We start from the raw sequence: 18944 nt of genomic DNA, 5'->3' as shown, positions 1-18944 counted from the left end.
CTTCTTTTTAAGGAAAAACATATTTAATATGAATGCATTCTATCTAAGTGGTGTGCTAGTATGGACATTGGTAATCAGAATGTAGGCTTACTGAGTCTGAGATTTTGGGTCCTGTAATGCTATATGTATTTGATCAGTAGTGTGGTTGATGTTGAGCTAGCTGTGTGACAGCTGCATGTGTGTTGAGAACCGGGTGCAGGCCAGGCAGGCTGTCGCGTGCAGGTGGTCCTTCTCTCAGTCCATGGCAGGCAGGGTTAGAAGTTCTGAGGGTTAGGAGTTCCCTCTCTCACACCCATTTGATCTTGGAATAACACCCCCCTGCGATGGCTGGAGGCACAGAGGTCAGCCAAACTGTAGCCTGCCGGCAACTCTTTGACATGGGACAGACAGAGTTGTGAGAAACTTGTCAAATCATTTGGACAGTTCTTTCTGCTCATGTTTTCCGTACATTGGATAATGTATGTATTGGATGACGCGTTTTTATTACATTCATGTGAAAGAATTGCAGAGTCGATTCCCAAAGATCCAATTGTTTCAAATCTGAAATACGTGTACCTTTTCCAAATGGTTTATATGTAGGCTAGTGTTTCTTTATTTAAGTGCCAGGTATCGTACAAGGGGCTGGTTTATATCAAGTGCCAACAGGTGACAAGTCGTAATCTGAGTACACGTGCTCATTTGATTTGAAATCATCTGTTCTGCACCTCTTGACTAGAGAAACATCTTGTTCGACAGACGGAGGGGGGGGAAAAAAAAGACTTGTCTGAATATGAACTGGAGAACCTGAGACTTTTGAACAGATTATATTGTTTTCTCTGCAAGTAGACCAAGGGTCCATCCTTACTGACACCATATTCCCTGTATGGTGCACTACTTTTATTGGCCCTGGTCAAAAGTAGTGCACTAAATAGGTAATAGAGTGTCATTTGGGACGCACATGTAGACCCTATCCAGAATGAGTCTGTGGGTGAGCCTGCGCCGAATCAGACATGTACAGTCCAGACCCGCTGACAGAGTCACATGTGATCAGTGTGCTTGTTGGGTTGTGGGCTTGTCTGTCACGCGTCTCTTTGAGGAATTATGACAGTAATTCAGACCAGCAGCTGGTTATCTTCCCTCTTCCTCTCACAAAGGGTTGTTTATCTAACGTAGTAGACTATTTTAGTGTGTATGTTAACACAATAGTTTCCTTATTTGGAGGACACCTTTTCAACCGATGAGTATAGACAGGGGGATGTCATTGAAGTGAGTGGCTGCCAATCATGACTCGTGGTTTAAATGATCTTGCGGGACTGTCACTGTCAGGTCGCCTCTCTATGCTGGCTGTATGGCAGTAGCACAGCCCCTGTCATTTTCCTCATTCATAGCGCATTTAGCATTTCCATAGGAGTCAATAGTCACTGGTTACACAAGCATGGTCTACCTCTAACCTGCCAATCCCCCCTCCTCCCATGCTACCCAGACCCCTGCAGTCTTGAATGTTTAACAGCCTTTGTAAAGATGCTTGTTAACAGGGCTTTACTTTTTTTTTTTGCCTCGGATGCATTTCTGACCGATTTGCCAAAACAGAGACCTTGTAGTCCCAAGCCGGGAGGGACTGGGTGGGGGGTGGGCGAGAGAGGGCAACAGGAACTAACCGCAAGTCCCTTGTGGGAGCTATCTTTTCAACTCAGCCCGTAAAGGTTTGAGAGTTTGTCAGAATTCCGTGTGTGTACGATGGCTTGTACAGTCAGTCAGTAGATTAAAACAAAGTTGGCTGACATCTGAGGTGAGAATTAGCATACTTGCCGATGTGGTTCAAGGAATGGCATTGCTAAACACATGAGGTATTGTCTCAGTATCCTGTATTCATGTTTCACCCATCTGGATATGGCTATATCTCCGACTTGACATTCTGCTGAGGGAGGTGTTCTGCTCTGAGAGATCAGTGAAGAGAGGCTTCGTCTCTGACATGTGAAAGCAAACATCTCTCTCGTTCCCTCTCCTTTCTCTCTAATGAAAGTCATATGTAACCCCCCTCATAAAGCAAATCCCATGCTGCTACAGTCATGTTCTCTCTCTACTCTGCTCTACGCTCTGGCTGAACTTTCTCTATAGTTAGCCTCTATCTCCCCAACCCACTACACTCTCGCTCCTCCAACAAGGCCACATATTTTTAAGTTATTGCAGTCTCATTTGCAAGTCAATAGATGTGAATAGAACAAGAAGTGTCTTATTTCGCACCTCTGACTCTGACAAGTTATCTTGGTTTTTTGAAAGACTCCAATCGCCATGAATGCAGCAGAGATAAGTGATCAACAGACAGAGAGAGAGAGAGAGAGTGCGAGACACAGAAAGAGAGACTGTAGAGAGAACCAGGCTCTTGATGGAACATGCCTTCCACAGTTGATTCACTATGAAAGGCTCTATTGTTGAAGGCTGAAGCTGCTTCGCAAGGTGTTTTAATACGTGGGAGGTGTCTATCGTACCAACCCCATCTGCCTGACTTGACACCTCCGAGCACAACGCAGACATGCATCATGGTACAACGCTGAAGCATCCACTTCTACAGGCGTCATCCATCATGCTCGTGTCTGAGTGGATGCACTGTGTGTCTTGTTGTGTGTGAGCAGCCTTGTGGAGGGCAGGCATGCCAGGTGTTGGCATGAGTGAGATATGGGTTATTGGAAGGAAGGGTGTTCAGGCAGGCAGGCTGTCCTTAAGTGGAGTGCTGTTCTGTGGGTATGAATAGCTGTTTGGTAGCTGCCTGTCTGGCTGTCTGCCTGCCCTGTGTTGGGCAGTTAATCACTCATTCCTCAGGAGGTCCAGGCACTAGGCATGCGGACTGTGCTGCTCTGTGTGTGTGTAGTGTGTGTGTAGGTTCTGCTGCTGCTATCTCACAAAGAGTCGTAACTAAATGAGAAACAGGACGCAGGGCATACAGCTGACACTTAAACAGTTTGGCCTCTTGTCAGAGGAGGGGTGTGTGTGACTGCTTGCCTGCCTGCATATCTGTCTTTGTGTGCGAGAACCACACTCAGGCATTCATGCATATTTGCCATTCTGAGAGAGAGACTATATATGACATTTGAAATGTCTTTATTCTTTTGGAACATCTGTGAGTGTAATGTTTACTGTTAATTTTACTTTTATTTATTATCTACTTCACTTGCTTTGGCAATGTTAACATATGAAACACATGTTAAATTTGCCATTAAAGCCCTTGAATTTAATTAAATTTAATTGGGAGAGTGAATTCTGGCCCTCTACTGTTATGGCTGACTTCTTCAAAGGCACCAGTCAAGTGTGGCTGGTTTTCTCAGCTGTGTCCCCACCGCCCTCCCCAGCCCTGTGTGCCTGCCCAGCCGTGGGGGGGTGGAAGCAGGGGTACAAGGGGGGTGTGCTGACCACTGGCTGGGGATGGATGTGGAGTCTCACAGTCAGAGCTGTAGAGCTGTAGAGCTGAGCCCTTCCTTTGAGAAATGGCCACAACAGCCTATTAATTTACTCCATGCCTATATGTCATACAAGGCCTTTCAGCATGACTTGTACAGCTCAGAGTAGCATTTGCATAGTATGTAGTAGTTGTAGTCGCCTCCACCTCTGCAGCAGTAGTAGTATCGGCAGAACTGTACTACTGCTACTTGAGCGTTGTATGAATGTGTTCTCCTTCCACCCTCACAGAGCAAGAATGTCTTGTATGTCAATGCTGTTTTGTCATTGCTCTCTTGAAATGTAGGCTACACGCAAAGAACTGAGGAGGCCCTGAAACCTTCTGCTGCCTCAGCTCAGGGATTTCAGTGACAAGACAGATTAGTCCCCTTGCTTTTCCACTTCTCAATGTATCTCCCTGCTCTCCTGTGTGGCCCGGTCAGCTGTGTGGGTGGGTGTGTGTGTGGGTGGGTGGGTGAGTGTGGATAGGTTTGTGCATGCGGGTGCAAGCTTGCGTGCGTGTGGTGGGTCAGCGTCGCGGCGAGTCATTCTTTGATCCATCTGCCCTATTTGTGTCTCTCCGTGTCAGGGTCCACTCTTCTGTCATCCCCATCTTTCCATCCATCCCTGACTTCCTCCCCCGAGTCCCCTCTGTCTCTTCCCTATATCCATTCCAAAGAATAAAGGATGATCAGAGAAACAGACAGACACCCTTCTTCCGTCTCTCGCTGTGGCAGTTTGAAAAACAAAACAGCCCGAGGAGAAGAAGAGGAGAGAGGGAAGGAAAGAAAAAGGAGAGCGAGGGGGGGGAAAAGACCAGGGGCTTTGGACGTTCCCCATATGGCTCTGGGATCCACAGGGATTTGTGCCTCCTAAGGCCAGGGTACTGTTGTTTATACAGCGCTACAGTGAGGGAACCCTTTTATCTTGAGATCTTACATCCTATTCATTAGCCTCATATAGAGAGATCCAATTTGATTTGTCACATGCTTTGTCAACAACTGGTGTAGGCTACCAGTGAAATGCTTACTTTACGGGCCCTTCCCAACAATGCGGAGAGGAAAAAAAATAAAGAAATAATAGAAAAACAATAACACAAGGAATAAATAAGAAATGAGGAACGATAGCTTGTCTATATACACAGGGTACCAGTAGAGTCATTGTGCAGTGGTACGAGGTAATTGGGGTAGATATTTACATATATGTAGGGATAAAGTGACTAGGGCAACAGGATTGATAATAAACAGTAGCAGCAGTGTGTGTGATGAGTCAAAAGAGAGTTAGTGCAAAAAAGGTCAATGCAGATTGTTAAATAGCTAACCAATAGCTACCCGGACAAACTATTTAGTAGTCTTATGGGTTGGGGGTTGAAGCTTTTGAGGGTCCTGTTGGTTCCAGACTTGGTGCATCGGTACCGCTTGCCGTGCGGTAGCAGAATGAAGAGTTTTTAGGGCCTTCCTCTGACACCGCCTGGTATAGAGGTCCTGGATGGCAGTGAGCTTGGCCCCAGTGATGTACTTGGCATTACGCACTACCCTCTGTAGCACCTTGCGGTTAGATGCCAAGAAGTTGCCATACCAAGCGGGAATGCAGCCAGTTAAGTTGCTCTCAAGGGTGCAGTTGTAAATTGTTTTGAATATCTGAGGGCCCATGCTAAATATTTTCAGCCTCCTGAGGGGGAAGAGACGACTGTGTTGACGTGGGTGGACCATGATAATTTCTGAATGATGTGGACACCTAGGAACTTGAAGCGCTCAACCTGCTCCACTACAGCCACGTCGATGTGGATGGGGGCGTGCTCAGCCCTCCGTTTCCTGTAGTCTGTAGTCGATCAGCTCCTTTGTCTTGCTGACGTTGAGGGAGAGGTTGTTGTCCTGGCACCACACTGCCAGGTCTCTGACCTCCTCCCTGTAGGCTGTCTCATCGCGTCAGTGATCAGGCCTACCACCATAGTGTCGTCTGAAAATGTAACGATGGTGTTGGAGTCGTGCACGGCCACACAGTCGTAAGTGAACAAGGAGTACAGGAGTGGACTAAGCATATGTTAAGGGTCAGTGTGGCGGATGTCTGGTTGCCTACCCTCACCCCCTGGGTGTGGCCAGTTAGGAAGTCCAGGATCCAGTTGCAGAGGGAGGTGTTTAATTCCAGGGTCCTTTACTTAGTGATGAGTTTGGAAGGGAACTATGGCGTTGAACACTGAGCTGTAGTCAATGATCAGAATTCCCACGTAGGTGTTCCTTTTGTCCAGGTGGGAAAGGGCAGTGTGGAGTGCAATAGAGATTGCATCATCTGTGGATCTGTTGGGATGGTATGCAAATTCTAGTGGGTCCACAGTGTCTGGGATGATGTTGTTGATGTGAACCATGACCAGCCTTTCAAAGCACTTCTCTCCAGGAAAAACATCAGGGACAGACTGATATTCTACAATAGGTACAGGGATTGGACTGCTGAGGACTGGGGTAAAGTCATTTTCACTGTTGATTCCCCTTTCCGATTGTTTGGGGCACCCGGAAAAAAGCTTGTCCGGAGAAGACAAGGTGAGCGCTACCATCAGTCCTGTGTCATGCCAACAGGAAAGCATCCTGAGACCATTCATGTGTGGGGTTGCTTCTCGGCCAAGGGAGTCGGCTCATTCACAATTTTGCCTAAGAACACAGCCATGAATAAAGAATGGTACCAACACATCCTCCGAGAGCAACTTCTCCCAACCATCCAGGAACAGTTTGGTGATGAACAATGCATTTTCCAGCATGATGGAGCACCTTGCCATAAGCCAAAAGTTATAAGTGGCTCGGGGAACAAAACATCGATATTTTGAGTCCATGGCCAGGAATCTCCCCAGACCTTAATCCCATTGAGAATTTGTGGTCAGTCCTCAAGAGGCAGGTGGACAAACAAAACTCTAAGCATTGATTATGCAAGAATGAGCTGCATTCAGTCAGAATGTGGCCCAGAAGTTCATTGACAGCATGCCAGGGCAGATTGCAGAGGTCTTAAAAAAGAAGGGTCAACACTGCAAATATTGACTCTTTGCATCAACTTCATGTAATTGTCAATAAAAGCCTTTGACACTTATGAAATGCTTGTAATTATACTTCAGTATTCCATAGTAACATCTGACAATATCTAAAGACACTGAAGCAGCAAACTTTGTGGAAATGTATATGTGTCATTCTCAAATCTTTTGGCCACGACTGTATATCTGTGGTCTTGCCTATTCACCCTCTGAGTGGCACACATACACAATCCATGTCTCAAATGCCTCAAGGCTTTAAAATCCTTCTTTAACCTATCTCCTCCCCTTCATCTACACTGATTGAAGTGGATTTAACAAGTGTCATCAATAAGGGATCATAGCTTTCACATGGATTCACCCTGTCAGACCAGACTATGCCACGGAAAGAGCAGGTGTTCTTAATGTTTTGTACACTCAGTGTATAACTCATCGGTTTCTGAAGCATGTGCTGTACAGATAAGGTGATAAGGTGAAATTTTAAAGTGTGAGTCTGCTCGGCCTGGTTTTGCTCTCACGTCTGTGCTGAAGGAAAAGTAATTACAGTATGAAGGTGGAATGTGCAGTCCGTTGTTGAAGTCGATGTAGAATTCAGGTACTGTAATACAAGCAGTCTGTAAAGGTCTCACAACAAGTCAAGACATCACCTCGTAAAATGAACTAGCGAAACTGGGGGAGTTTTATAATGGTTTTCGACCCAAGCCACATGAGGGGGACCCATCATGATGAAACACTGCCACAATGGCAAAAAAATAGTACCATTGTGATTTGTGAATCGTAAAGGCAAATCGTCACCAGAAGAACTTAAGTGTTACCCAGATCCCCTCTCAGTACCTTTCGGGGATAACATCCCACATGAAAGTGGTGGTATAGTGACTCAGTGACTGCTGAGACTGAGATTCCTGGAACGATAAGGGGAGGGGGGTTCAGCGTGTTTTATAGCAGCTATCGTGGATGGGTTACCAGTCCATATCAGCACAGCTTGGTTCGGCTCGACTCAGTAGTGTGAAAAGCTTAATACTTTCGTCCTGAAGTAACACATCCCTCTCTCTCTCCCGCTCTCCTTCTTTCTCTCTGCAGTAGAAGGCGTGGTGTGTGATGAACCCGGAGAGTGCGTGTGGTTACCAGGTCGGGGTGCGGGGCCCACGCTCTGTGATGGAACAGAAGGTCAAAAGTCGACTGAACTATGGCTTCCAGAGGAGCTCCACGTCAGACGACGACTCCGGATGTGCACTGGAAGAGTATGCCTGGGTGCCGCCCGGCCTCAGACCTGAACAGGTGAGACGCGCCAAAATCTACACAGCACCCCCCAGTTCTAATGCATGCCCCTTAAATTCAACACTATATGCCACTAATATGTCACATATGGAATACAACCGCTGTTCCCCTGTTCCACAAAATGACAAAGCAGTATGTGATGATTACTTGTGGGAATTGAACCCACCGACCTTGCCGTTTCTAGTGTCATGCTGTTACCAACTTTTTATTTTAATTGGACCTTTATTTAACTAGGCAAGTCAGTTAAGAACAAATTCTTAATTTCAATGACGGCCTACCAGGGAACAGTGGGTTAAGAACGACAGATTTTTACCTTGTCAGCTCGGGGATTCGATCTTGCAACCTTTCGGTTACTAGTCCAACGCTCGAACCACTAGGCTACCTGCGCAAAAGCCCAGAAGCAGATTTGCTTATTTAGATAGGAGCTGAAAAATACCACAGTAGCTTTCTCGGTCATTATTCTCCTTGTCATAACTCCATTAGGTAAATTACCAGGCCTCCTCAGGTTTTTGTGGTGGTGGGCAGTGCAGCGGGAGGGCTTGTCAACCTGAAGCAGGACAAAGCTGCCTGTCTTTAACTGTCACCGTGGCACTTTGACCCTTGGGGCGACTGGGCTGGTTACTACTTTGCCCCCCTGGGCCGTTGACCACCACTGAAGGCTACTTTACGAGGAAGGGTCATTACAGACACCAGATAAAAAGGTGGGATGTTCTTGTCTCCTGTTTAGAGGGGGCTTCCTGCTGCTCTATTGCCCCCTATATCCACCTCCCCAGGCCAAGGGTTTACAGAACAGTACACTGACAGACGCCCTTCCTCCAGGGCTGTGTGTTTCTCCACTGTAGTGATCACCCCATAATGTGCACTACAGGGCCGTTCCACAGAACAGCTGCTGTAAAGGCATTACAGTTAACCCATGCATTTACACACAAAGGAGAGGCTTTCGAGGCAGGGTTCTCCCTGTTGCTTCAGTCCCTTCTCTCTCCTTTATCTTTCTCTCCCCCGATCACCCTTCATTGCTTCCATGTGTGTTTTTTAAAAGGGAGGGAGAGGGGGATAGAGTGAGGGAAGGGAGGGAGAGAGTGAGACCGATGAGAGAAGGAAGGGAAGGAGGCCTCCCCGGTACTTGGGAGAGTGCCACATAGCACAAGTGGACTCTGTTTGGGACAGGCCTGTAAAAGGCAGCCGTGGCGATGCCTGCTCCGAGCCGAGCCTGGTGTTGCCAGCAACCAGCAGGACGGGGTGAGCAATGGGGTCCTGATCCACAACTAAAGGCCTTCTCCAGCCTTCTCTGATCTGCCAAGATTTCTACTAATCACTAGCAGACTTTTCCATGCCCGAGTGTGTAAATAAAAATATACACATCCTGTCTCTAAGTGGCTTTGGGGTGGTGCTTGACAAGTCTGTCTGTCTCACAAGAAAGGAGCCCGCGATGTGCTAACTTTTAGGGTAGGGACACACAAACGCACGCACATACACGCACGCAGCCCATTATCCAGGGGCAGTCTGGGTAGGTATATTATTATTCCTAGTGTACTGAATAACATCTAATCTGGGACAGTGAAATAGGTTAAGATAAATCTGTGAAGGTGCTCTTCTTTCAACAGAGAGCTAGAAAAAGGTCAGGGCTGTTTTCATGTTCTTAACCAAGAACACTTGACTTCCGTGTTACTTCACAGTATAGGCAACCCTCCGGGCTAATTTGTTTGTGTGGTAGGTGGAAGCATGGCGCTACCAACGCCAAGTTTCAATTCTTGCAAGGATCAAATACACATACTAAATGAAAGATGAATTTGTTACTGTCTCTAAACATCTCTCTTTTGCTGTCTATGGTCCAGGTCCAGCTGTATTTCTCCTGTCTGCCAGAGGACAAGGTCCCTTATGTTAACAGTCCCGGAGAGAAGTTCAGAATCAAACAACTCCTCTATCAACTGCCTCCACATGACAATGAGGTAAGACTCCAAAGAGTTTGTATGTGCATGCATGGGTGTGTGTAGTTCATAAACTGTGTGTGTGTCTCGAGTGTGTGTTTTTAAACTGTGTGTGTTTATGCATGTGTCATAAAATGCATCCCAGTGAGCCCTCTCATTAAAGGCATCGTAACAGGGCAGGTCTCACAGAAGGATAGCACCCATTTCCCCCAAATCCATCCCTCCCATCCCCTTTTTTCGGACTCAATGTTGTTTGAAGGGCTGTGTCCGACCCTTGTCCTTCACTGCCTTTCAGTGAACCTCTGTTTAACACCACCTTACTACCTACCTACCAGGGTTGGTGTCAATTCCATTTAAATTCAGACTAGAAATAAACTTCCAAGTCCAATTCTCCAAGCAACAAACAACATTTTATTTGACTTCCAGTTGACTGAGTTGAAATGGAATTCACTCCATCCCTGTCACCTATAGTTCCACGCCATTCTGGTCATGTGTGGGAGGACAAGACATTCACGTTGCCGGCGTCACAGAGTTTTTAGTCCCTTGGTCCCACACTGGGTCACAGACTGAAATGGCGTGGGCACAATACGTCTCTTGACTTAATGTGCTGGGAGCCCCCGCTAGCAGGAGTCCTGTCATAGATGTGGTCTTTATGGCGACAGAACTGTGGGACGGCGAGGCATTATTGGGACAGAACTGTGGGACGGGGGACGCTGCTGAAAGAGAAAGTCTTTCTTTATGCCACCGCCACGAACAGTGGCACCACTGCCCGAGCTGCCTACCCTGTGTCTCTTTGTTGCTCACCCTCTCGTGATTTCACTCTAAACACAACCCTTGTTTGTGTAAACTGTTAATGTCTGCCTTCCCTTGTTAGTGGTTTAGGAGGGAGACATCAAAAATGGGGTGTTAAAATAGTTCTGTCAGAGCTAAGCCAGGCTTAGGGTGGAGGATTGGAGTGAGGATGACGTAGGTGGGAGGGCAAGAGATGGCTTTGTTGAACATGCCCTGGTATGCAGCTCAACTTTCTGTCTTATGATGATTGAAGGACTGACCTGTGTGCGTTTTACTAAAACACTAAAATATTGGTTGTCACTCTTTGCTCCGTTTGTGGTTGTACAATAAAAAGTCCACTTTCCCTGTGTTTGACTGTTTCTTCTATCCCTCCAGGTGCGGTACTGCCAGTCTCTCAGTGAGGAGGAGAAGAAGGAGCTCCACATGTTCAGTGTCCAGAGGAAGAAGGAGGCACTGGGGAGGGGCTCCCTCAAACTGTTGCCCCGGGCCCTGCTACACAGTGTCTGTGAACATGTACGTCCCCGCTCTGCCTCTCTCACCTTACCTCAGTCCCTAACAGGACACACTGATCCACATTACTCAAGTAACTTATGTATACTTTTGAGAAACCGATTACAGAGAGATGTAGCCTTTTTGTTTATCCTATTGTGAATAGAAGGCTAAAACCCAGACAAGAAGCTCCATGCCATGCCAGAGACCCCGAAACATATGCTGGATTTTCAGCCATGCAGTCGATAATCTAAAAAGCCTCTCAGTGGCTTGGATAGTCGTTAGAAGGTTGGCGGACTGTACTGCACTCTGCTGTGCTCGCACCACATTCAGTGTTTTATTTAGTGAATTTACAAACGGGTCCTGAGCAGCCTGGGGTTGACCACCATTTTTCTTTCATTTCTTTCAATTGAACCATTATTTAACTAGGCAAGTCAGTGAAGAACAAATTCCTATTTACAATGACGGCCGAGGCTGGGCCAATTGTGCGCCGCCCTATGGGACTCCCAATCAGGGCCGGATGTGATACAGCCTGGATTCGAACCAAGGACAGTAGTGATGCCTCTTACACTGAGATGCAGTGCCTTAGACCACTGCGCCACTCGGGAGCCCTCTTGTCAAAACACAGCTCTCCCTCCAGTCAACATCACTCACTCCACTCCAAGATAAAGGCTGTTTTCTCATCAACGCTGATGCTTGTTCACTGCCCGCTTTAGCTTTTGCCGTGTGTGAGAGCGAGAGAGAGCGAGAGCATGTTAAAAGCAAGGCCTGTGTGTCCCCACATGGCATAGAGACAAACAAACAAGAGCCTGACAACCTGACCGCAGTGGGACCATAGTGGACCACAGTTAGCCTCACGGTCATAATTCCCATAACAACACCAGATGCCATGTTCTCAACACAGATGGAAGGGAATTGGCCACGTCTCCCCCTTTTCTCCTCAGTAGGGCATGGAAGCTACTCTGACAACACTGTATAGTTTAACAAGCTACACTAAAGCTACCCTTCAGAAAAATATATTTTACTTAGCTAAAGTTACTTTGAAAAGGTAATAGTGAAGACTTCAAAACTAGGAAATGACATATATGGAATCATGTAGTAACAAAAAAAGTGTAAAACCAATCTAAATATATTTGAGATTCTTCAGAAGTAGCCACCCTTTTCCTTGATGTTGATGTCTGTTACATGAACTCTGTGAAGCATTTATTTGGGCTGCAATTTCTGAGGCTGGTAATTCTAATGAACTTATCCTCTGCAGCAGAATTAACTCTGGGTCTTCCTTTCCTGTGGCGGTCCTCATGAGAGCTTGATGGTTTTTGCAATTGTACTTGAAGAAACTTTCAAAGTTCTTGACATTTTCCAGAATGTCTTAAAGTAATGGACTGTTTTGTTTCTCTTTGCTTATTTAAACTGTTCTTGTCATAATATGGACTTCGTCTTTTACCAAATAGGGCCATCTTCTGAATACCACACCTACCTTGCCATAACACAACTGATTGGCTCAAACGCATTAAGGAAAGAAATTCCACAAATGTACACCTGTTAATTGAAATGCATTCCAGGTGACTACCTCAAAGCTGGTTCAGAGAATGCCAAGAGTGTGGAAAGCTGCAATCAAGACAAAGGGTGGCTACTTTGAAGAATCTCAAATAAACTATATTTTGATTCGTTTAACACCTTTTTGGTTACTACACTAGTCCATATGTGTTGATGTCTTCACTATTATTCTACAATGTAACAAAGTCAAAATTAAGAAAAACTCTTGAATGAGTAGTTGTGTCCAAAATATTGACTGGTACTGTATACCGACAAATTCTAAACTAAAATGAATGTGTAAATATTTTATGAGCTTAGTAAAATACCACAGTATACAACCTCTAGTTTGAGAGTGAAACTCTATTCCTGTCCGTGTTGTTGTTTTCATTACAGTGTGGGGAGAGCGTCAACGGTGGAGAAATGGCGGTGTTTGCCTCCAGAGCGGGTCCTGGGCTGGTCTGGCACCCAGCATGCTTTGCGTGCTCCATGTGTAGCGAACTTCTGGTGGACCTCATCTACTTCTACCAGGACGGAAAGATCCACTGTGGCCGACACCACGCTGAACTGCTCAAACCACGTTGCTCAGCCTGCGACGAGGTGAGACGTTTGTGTGTGAAGAGCCATTGTGGCGGCACACCAAGCATTGTTCCTAAAAACCACGCTGGGTCGGAATTGACCTAACACCAACACTGACATATGTTCTCTGAAGGCAACGGCAATAACCGCTAGACCAAACCAAGCCGCGTGACGCACTTCTCAAGCTACTTGTTTGTGTGTCTGTCTTCAGGTTATCTTCTCTGATGAGTGCACAGAGGCGGAGGGGCGTCATTGGCACATGAAGCACTTCTCCTGTTTCGAGTGTGAGACGGTGCTGGGGGGACAGCGCTATATCATGAAGGACGGGCGGCCATATTGCTGCGGCTGCTTCGGCTCGCTCTTCGCCGAGTACTGCGAGGCCTGCAGAGAACACATCGGTAAGCCCTGACCACTGCAGACAGACCTGCTTCTGCCATTGTAAAATAAATACCAGAAACTGAAATTGTGTTAGTCATCCAATGCAAAAGATCCAAGTAAGGTAACATGCCATTATTCTCAGCCAGTATAAACATGTTATATGACATATGCCTAGGAGGAACTTGACAATGATCCAGGGAATTGCACCACAAAAGTGTTTTTAAAATTACACAAATGTTCCTCTCCGCTAGGGGTGGACAATCCCCAGATGACGTATGACGGTCTCCACTGGCATGCCACCGAGGGTTGTTTCTGCTGTGCCCAGTGTAAGAGCTCTCTACTGGGCTGTCCCTTCCTGCCCAAGCAGGGCCGCATTTACTGCTCCAAGGCCTGCAGTCTGGGAGAGGATGTCCACACCTCGGACTCCTCCGACTCCGCCTTCCAGTCTGCTCGCTCCCGCGAATCCCGCCGCAGCGTCCGCATGGGCAAGAGCAGCCGCTCGGCTGACCAGTGCCGCCAGTCACTCCTCTTCTCGCCCTCCGTCAACTACAAGTTCCCTGGGTTCACCGGTGATTCCGGCAACACAGACACCCTCACCAACAAGCTGGCCCACCTGGGTATAACCAACGAGGAGCAATTTTGGAAGGGGAGGGAGGGCACTGAGGCCCCCGAGGACCGGGAGGAAGAGGAGTGGGCCGAGCACGAGGACTACATGACACAGCTGCTGCTCAAGTTTGGGGAGCAAGGTGTCTTCCAGCAGGGTGAGACAGTCGACTCCAGACCCCCAACAGATCTGTGGATGACTGAGGCAGAGGTCAAGATGAAACAGTGTGAGCCTCAGGGCTCAAGGGCTGGGAGAGGTGGGGGAGGGTCAGGCAGCCAAAGCTTGGCCAGTAAGAAGTACCAGGCAGATATGTACTGGGCTCAGTCCCAGGATGGGTTAGGGGATTCAGCCTACGGTAGCCACCCAGGCCCTGCTAGCAGCAGAAAGCTCCAGGAGCTGGAGATGGAGCACAGAGCTGGTAGCATCGGGGATAAAGGCTTCCAGAGGGAGGAAAATCAGTGGTATGATGACTCTCTGGAGTGTATCACAGATGGGCTGAAACAGACGGATCAGAGCGTCAGGGACTCAATGGACTCACTGGCACTGTCCAACATCACCGGTAAGACATGTTACATCTCTATTGGAATAGCCTTTTAGTCCAGGACTAGGCTTAACCAGGTTTTGATCTGTGTGGCATACTACCTTTCAATGTTCTGTGATGGCAGATTGCTATTTGAAACAGCATTGTGGTGAATAGACACCTTGTACAAACATATTTTCTCATTCTCTCTCCTTTTCTTCTTCTTCTTCCAGCGGCATCAGTAAACGGAGACAGTAAAGAACGCCCTCTGGTCTACTCCTTACAAAACTTCCAGGAGCTTGAGGTAGAGAACTGTGAGAACACAAGCAACATGGGAACTCTCAATTCCTCCACGTTACACTGCAGTGCCAATTCCCTGAAGAGCCTTACATCCGAGCTGGAGCAGGTGGAGGAGAATGTACCAGAGGAAGAGGCGGCTCCTCTTCCCTCTCCCCCAAAGCCACCTCATGTCCCGGAGTTGAGGAGGACTCGCTCCCAGTCCCGACCCCAACAGGTCAAGTTCTCCCCAGACGTCATTGACAACAGTCACTATGGTGACCTGCCAGTGCGCCAGCCCCCCATGAGCGAGCGGACGCGGCGGCGTGCCTATCACTTTGAAGAGCAGGACCCGGAGCTTCTTGGTTCAAGCTCCGGCCGCCATCACAACCACCACCATCACCACAGGAGGCGCCGCAGCCGCAAGTCCCGCTCCGACAACGCTCTCCACCTGGTGCCCAAGGAGAGGGCCAACCGCATGTACTTCAGAGAGGACCATAGAAGCCACAGCCACAAGGGTCCCCAGCAGCAGACCTTCCTGCCCAACCAGCAGAGGTATGGCCAGGGCCAACCTGGTCACCCCCATCCCCACCACACCACCTCAGATTACGGGCTCCAGCAGGGCCCAGCCATGGAGAGGTTCCTGGGGATGTGTGGGGACAGGGGCGAGGATGACTGGTGCTCCACCTGCTCGTCTTCCTCCTCAGAGTCTGAGGAGGAAGGCTTTTTCCTGGGCCAGCCCATCCCCCAGCCACACAGACACTACTATGATAACCTGCCCAGCCCTAGCCACGTGGCAGGCCTGCCCTCCCCGCCTTACGGGGGAGTCCCGCGGACTAAGTCCAAAAAAAAGAAGGGGCACAAGGGGAAAAACTGTATCATTTCATAATACTTTTTTGTGGAGTACCCTTTTAAATTATACTCTGTCTGCATTGCAACCCCCCTCTAGATCTCTCGTTGCCACTGTTCGGAATATGGAAATGGCCTGCCTGCTTGCAACAAATGCCCAAATTATTTTGCCAACTGGTTGTACTACATGTATTCTCGAGATAGATGACAAAAAACAGACATGTTTGTCAGTGGAATGGCATTGAAAGACTAAACAGATTACATATTTTTTTTTAACCTTTACTTAAGTAGGCAAGTCAGTTAAGAACAAATTCTCATTTACAATGATGGCCAAACCCTAACAATGCTGGGCCAATTGTGCACCGCACTATGGGACTCCCAATCACGTCCGGTTGTGATACAGCCTGGAATCAAACCAAGGTCTGTAGTGACGCCTTTAGCACTGGAGATGCAGTGCCTTGGACCGCGGCACCACTCGGGAGCCACAATTATTAAAGGATCTACTATTTTGCTAACCAGGGTTTTAAAAATGAAAGTATGATAGGTTCTGCCAGCAAAGGTATTATAGAATACAGTATGATGACATCCGCTATTTCCATGTATGTGCTTCTTTTGTATTTAGGCTTACCAGTATGCATTTGCAGCCCTGACAAGTGGGGATAGCATATGTACTATAAAGGGCCTGGTTGGGTTGACTATTTTATTTATGGGTCATATTATATTGTAAACAGAGCACAGTCATCTGTATAAATGTAAAAACTGGAATATAAAAGGCTAAGATAATAATTGTAATAAAAAAAACATAACATGTCAGGTTTTTTGTTTATTTTAAAAGGAGAGCAATGTCCCCCAAAGGTTTGTACAGAACGAGTATGTGTATGAAGAATGAATATAGTGTAGAGGAACAGAAACTCCAGAAAGCTTGTTAAATACTTTTTCTGTTAGGTAATAAAAGTTGAACATATACAGTACCAGTCAAAAGTTTGGTTTGCGCTTAGTGGGACTATCATTTGGTTTTTCAACAGGACAATGACCCAGGGAACTCCTTCAAGACGATTGGAAAAGCTGTTTGAGAGAATGTCAAGAGTGTGCAAAACTGTCAATGCAAAGGGTGGCTACTTTGAAGAATCTCAAATAGAAAATATATTTTGATCTGTTTTAACACTTTCTTGGTTACTACATGATTCCGTAGTTTGTCTTCACTATTATTCTACAATGTTGAAAATAGTAAGAAAAACCCTTGAATGAGTAGGTGTGTCCAAACTTCTGACTGGTACTGTATGACAGTAAACACCATAAAATATGCAAAACATTGGTTTTCGGACAAGTTTTCTGGAGAGAACTAAACGGTATTGAAACAACTCAAAACTCTTCATTACGGTACACAAATGTTGATGACTGAACTCCAAAAAGCGTATTCTTTCCATTCCTTCTGTGCGCACACACGCACAGTGTACCTTTTTAAAAATCTGTGTGATTTGGTTGTTTAACAGTTGGTCAGAAAGCCAGAAGTGGAGTTCTGCAATGTGTCTAACTAAGGAGTGAAGAAATTACTGCTGGACATGAGGTTTAAAGGATCGATACCTGAAATCTATATAAACAGCATGGAAAAAAAACAAAAATATTCTTTCAAATATTAACACCATAAAGTGACCTCAAATAAGCATGTTTCCAATAATAAAATATTTTAGTGAACAATTGTTAGTGTTTTTTCTTGAAAATGTACTTGAATATCTTGGCAGGGTCGTGTTTCAGAGGATGCATGGCTCTCGACCTTTGCCTCTCCCAAGTCCGTACGGGAGTTGCAGCGATGGCGACAAGACTAACTATCAATTGAATATCACGAAATTGGGGAGAAAAAAGGGGTACCATTTTTTTTCTATGAATATGATTTCTTCTTAATCACAGTGTGGAGAGGATGCCACACTAGGTTGCCTCCTCTCACAGTCTTCTATGCCACCACACAAACGCCACCTCTGGTCCATCAATACCTGCACGTAATAAGGGCTTTGTGGTTCCCCCTCATGTTGACGGTTCTGGCTTCATGACCTGGTCCAGCTCTATGATAAAGTGTCGGAGGTCGTCAAGGCAAAGCTCCCTGATCTCAATCAGGTTGTCCTTCAGAGGGTTCTGGAGCAGCTTCTCCAGACTGGGCTCCTTGACCACCAGCATCTTGACAACCGTTCCAAACGTCTCGCAGTCCTGCTTGTATAGCTATAGACACACACACACACGGCAACAAGTCATTACATTAGAAATGTGTACAAACCATAAAGTGAACACTGTTCTGAAACATAGTAGTAGTTAGTATTAGTAAAATAACTCCATTAATATCAAGAAAGGAAATTGACTGATCGCCACCACAGAATCGACAATACGAAGTACAAAGACAGACATCAATCAATACTAAATGATAAACACATCGAACAATGAATAAAACAAATCAACACGTGCACTATTAGAAGCAGGGGAAGCCGGAACATGAAGTTGTGCAGTGACACCTTTGCTTCAAAGTGTATTTAATAGCTGTAACACAGTTATGGGTTCAGACTTAGTCCTTGCTCCAACACTTCACAGTGAACTTCATGAACCCACATTTCTGGCAAGTAGGTGTATTCAACAAAACAGGTGTGCGAGCGAGCCTGTGTGTGTCCAACTATTCCATTGGAACAGAAGGGAGTGAAGGTGTTATATTAACAGGCTGTTAGCGTTAGCTGCTCAGTTCTTTCACACCACATGGTAACAAAACAGGCCCTCAGGTCTAGGAGGCAGCTCTGGTTTTACTACCACACTAGAAAAAGGGCTGTTAACCTCTATTAAAGCAGGGCTGGGGTCCCAGCCAGGTGCTCACCCATTGGGCACTAGGACTTTAACACCTGGGGGTTGACGTGAACAGACCCACTATGTATGTGTGTGTGTATATATATATATATACACACACACACACACACACACACACACACACACTAATAATTTGATCCTTCCTGGAGGTCAGCACTCAGTAGGTCTGGCCCTGGCTTTCACACCAAAGTGCCTTATGAAGTACCCTTAGAAAGGGAGCAGCCTGGGACAAGGGTTCAGCTCCAGGGTTGAACGAGTACTGCCAATCTTTCTCTGAAGTGCCCTATAAAGTGCCCTAACAAAGGGAGGGCACGGTGAGCAGGGAGCAGTCTGGGTTCAGCTGTAGGGTTCAGTGGATTCTAACAAACCTCTGAAGTGTACTATGGAGTGCTCTTCCAAAGATGGCACAGGGCACTCAAGGGTTCAGCTAATCTAATCCTGCCAAGTTTCCAC

The 18944-nt window shown here is 46.7% G+C and overlaps 2 protein-coding genes across 3 annotated transcripts in view; one reads left to right on the top strand and one right to left on the bottom strand.

Moving 5' to 3' along the window:
* LOC118400873 (prickle-like protein 1) overlaps positions 1-16887 on the top strand; it is a 45669-nt gene extending 28782 nt beyond the window's left edge. For both annotated transcript variants that reach the window (XM_035797854.2, XM_035797853.2), the window contains exons 2-8: positions 7505-7702; positions 9538-9651; positions 10798-10935; positions 12841-13044; positions 13235-13421; positions 13653-14564; positions 14759-16887. In XM_035797854.2, the coding sequence (XP_035653747.1) occupies positions 7523-7702; positions 9538-9651; positions 10798-10935; positions 12841-13044; positions 13235-13421; positions 13653-14564; positions 14759-15690 (2667 nt within the window). In that variant the 5' untranslated portion in view covers positions 7505-7522 and the 3' untranslated portion in view covers positions 15691-16887. The remainder of the gene's footprint in view (positions 1-7504; positions 7703-9537; positions 9652-10797; positions 10936-12840; positions 13045-13234; positions 13422-13652; positions 14565-14758) is intronic.
* LOC118400874 (periphilin-1-like) overlaps positions 16461-18944 on the bottom strand; it is a 37234-nt gene continuing 34750 nt past the window's right edge. The window contains exon 11 of the mRNA XM_035797856.2: positions 16461-17864. Coding sequence (XP_035653749.1) covers positions 17673-17864 — 192 coding nt within the window. The 3' untranslated portion in view covers positions 16461-17672. The remainder of the gene's footprint in view (positions 17865-18944) is intronic.

This window comes from Oncorhynchus keta, chromosome 22 (assembly GCF_023373465.1).
Source record: "Oncorhynchus keta strain PuntledgeMale-10-30-2019 chromosome 22, Oket_V2, whole genome shotgun sequence".
Taxonomy (NCBI): domain Eukaryota; kingdom Metazoa; phylum Chordata; class Actinopteri; order Salmoniformes; family Salmonidae; genus Oncorhynchus; species Oncorhynchus keta.
Note: the sequence above shows the minus strand (reverse complement) of the source record. Positions and strands in the feature narration are given on the sequence as shown.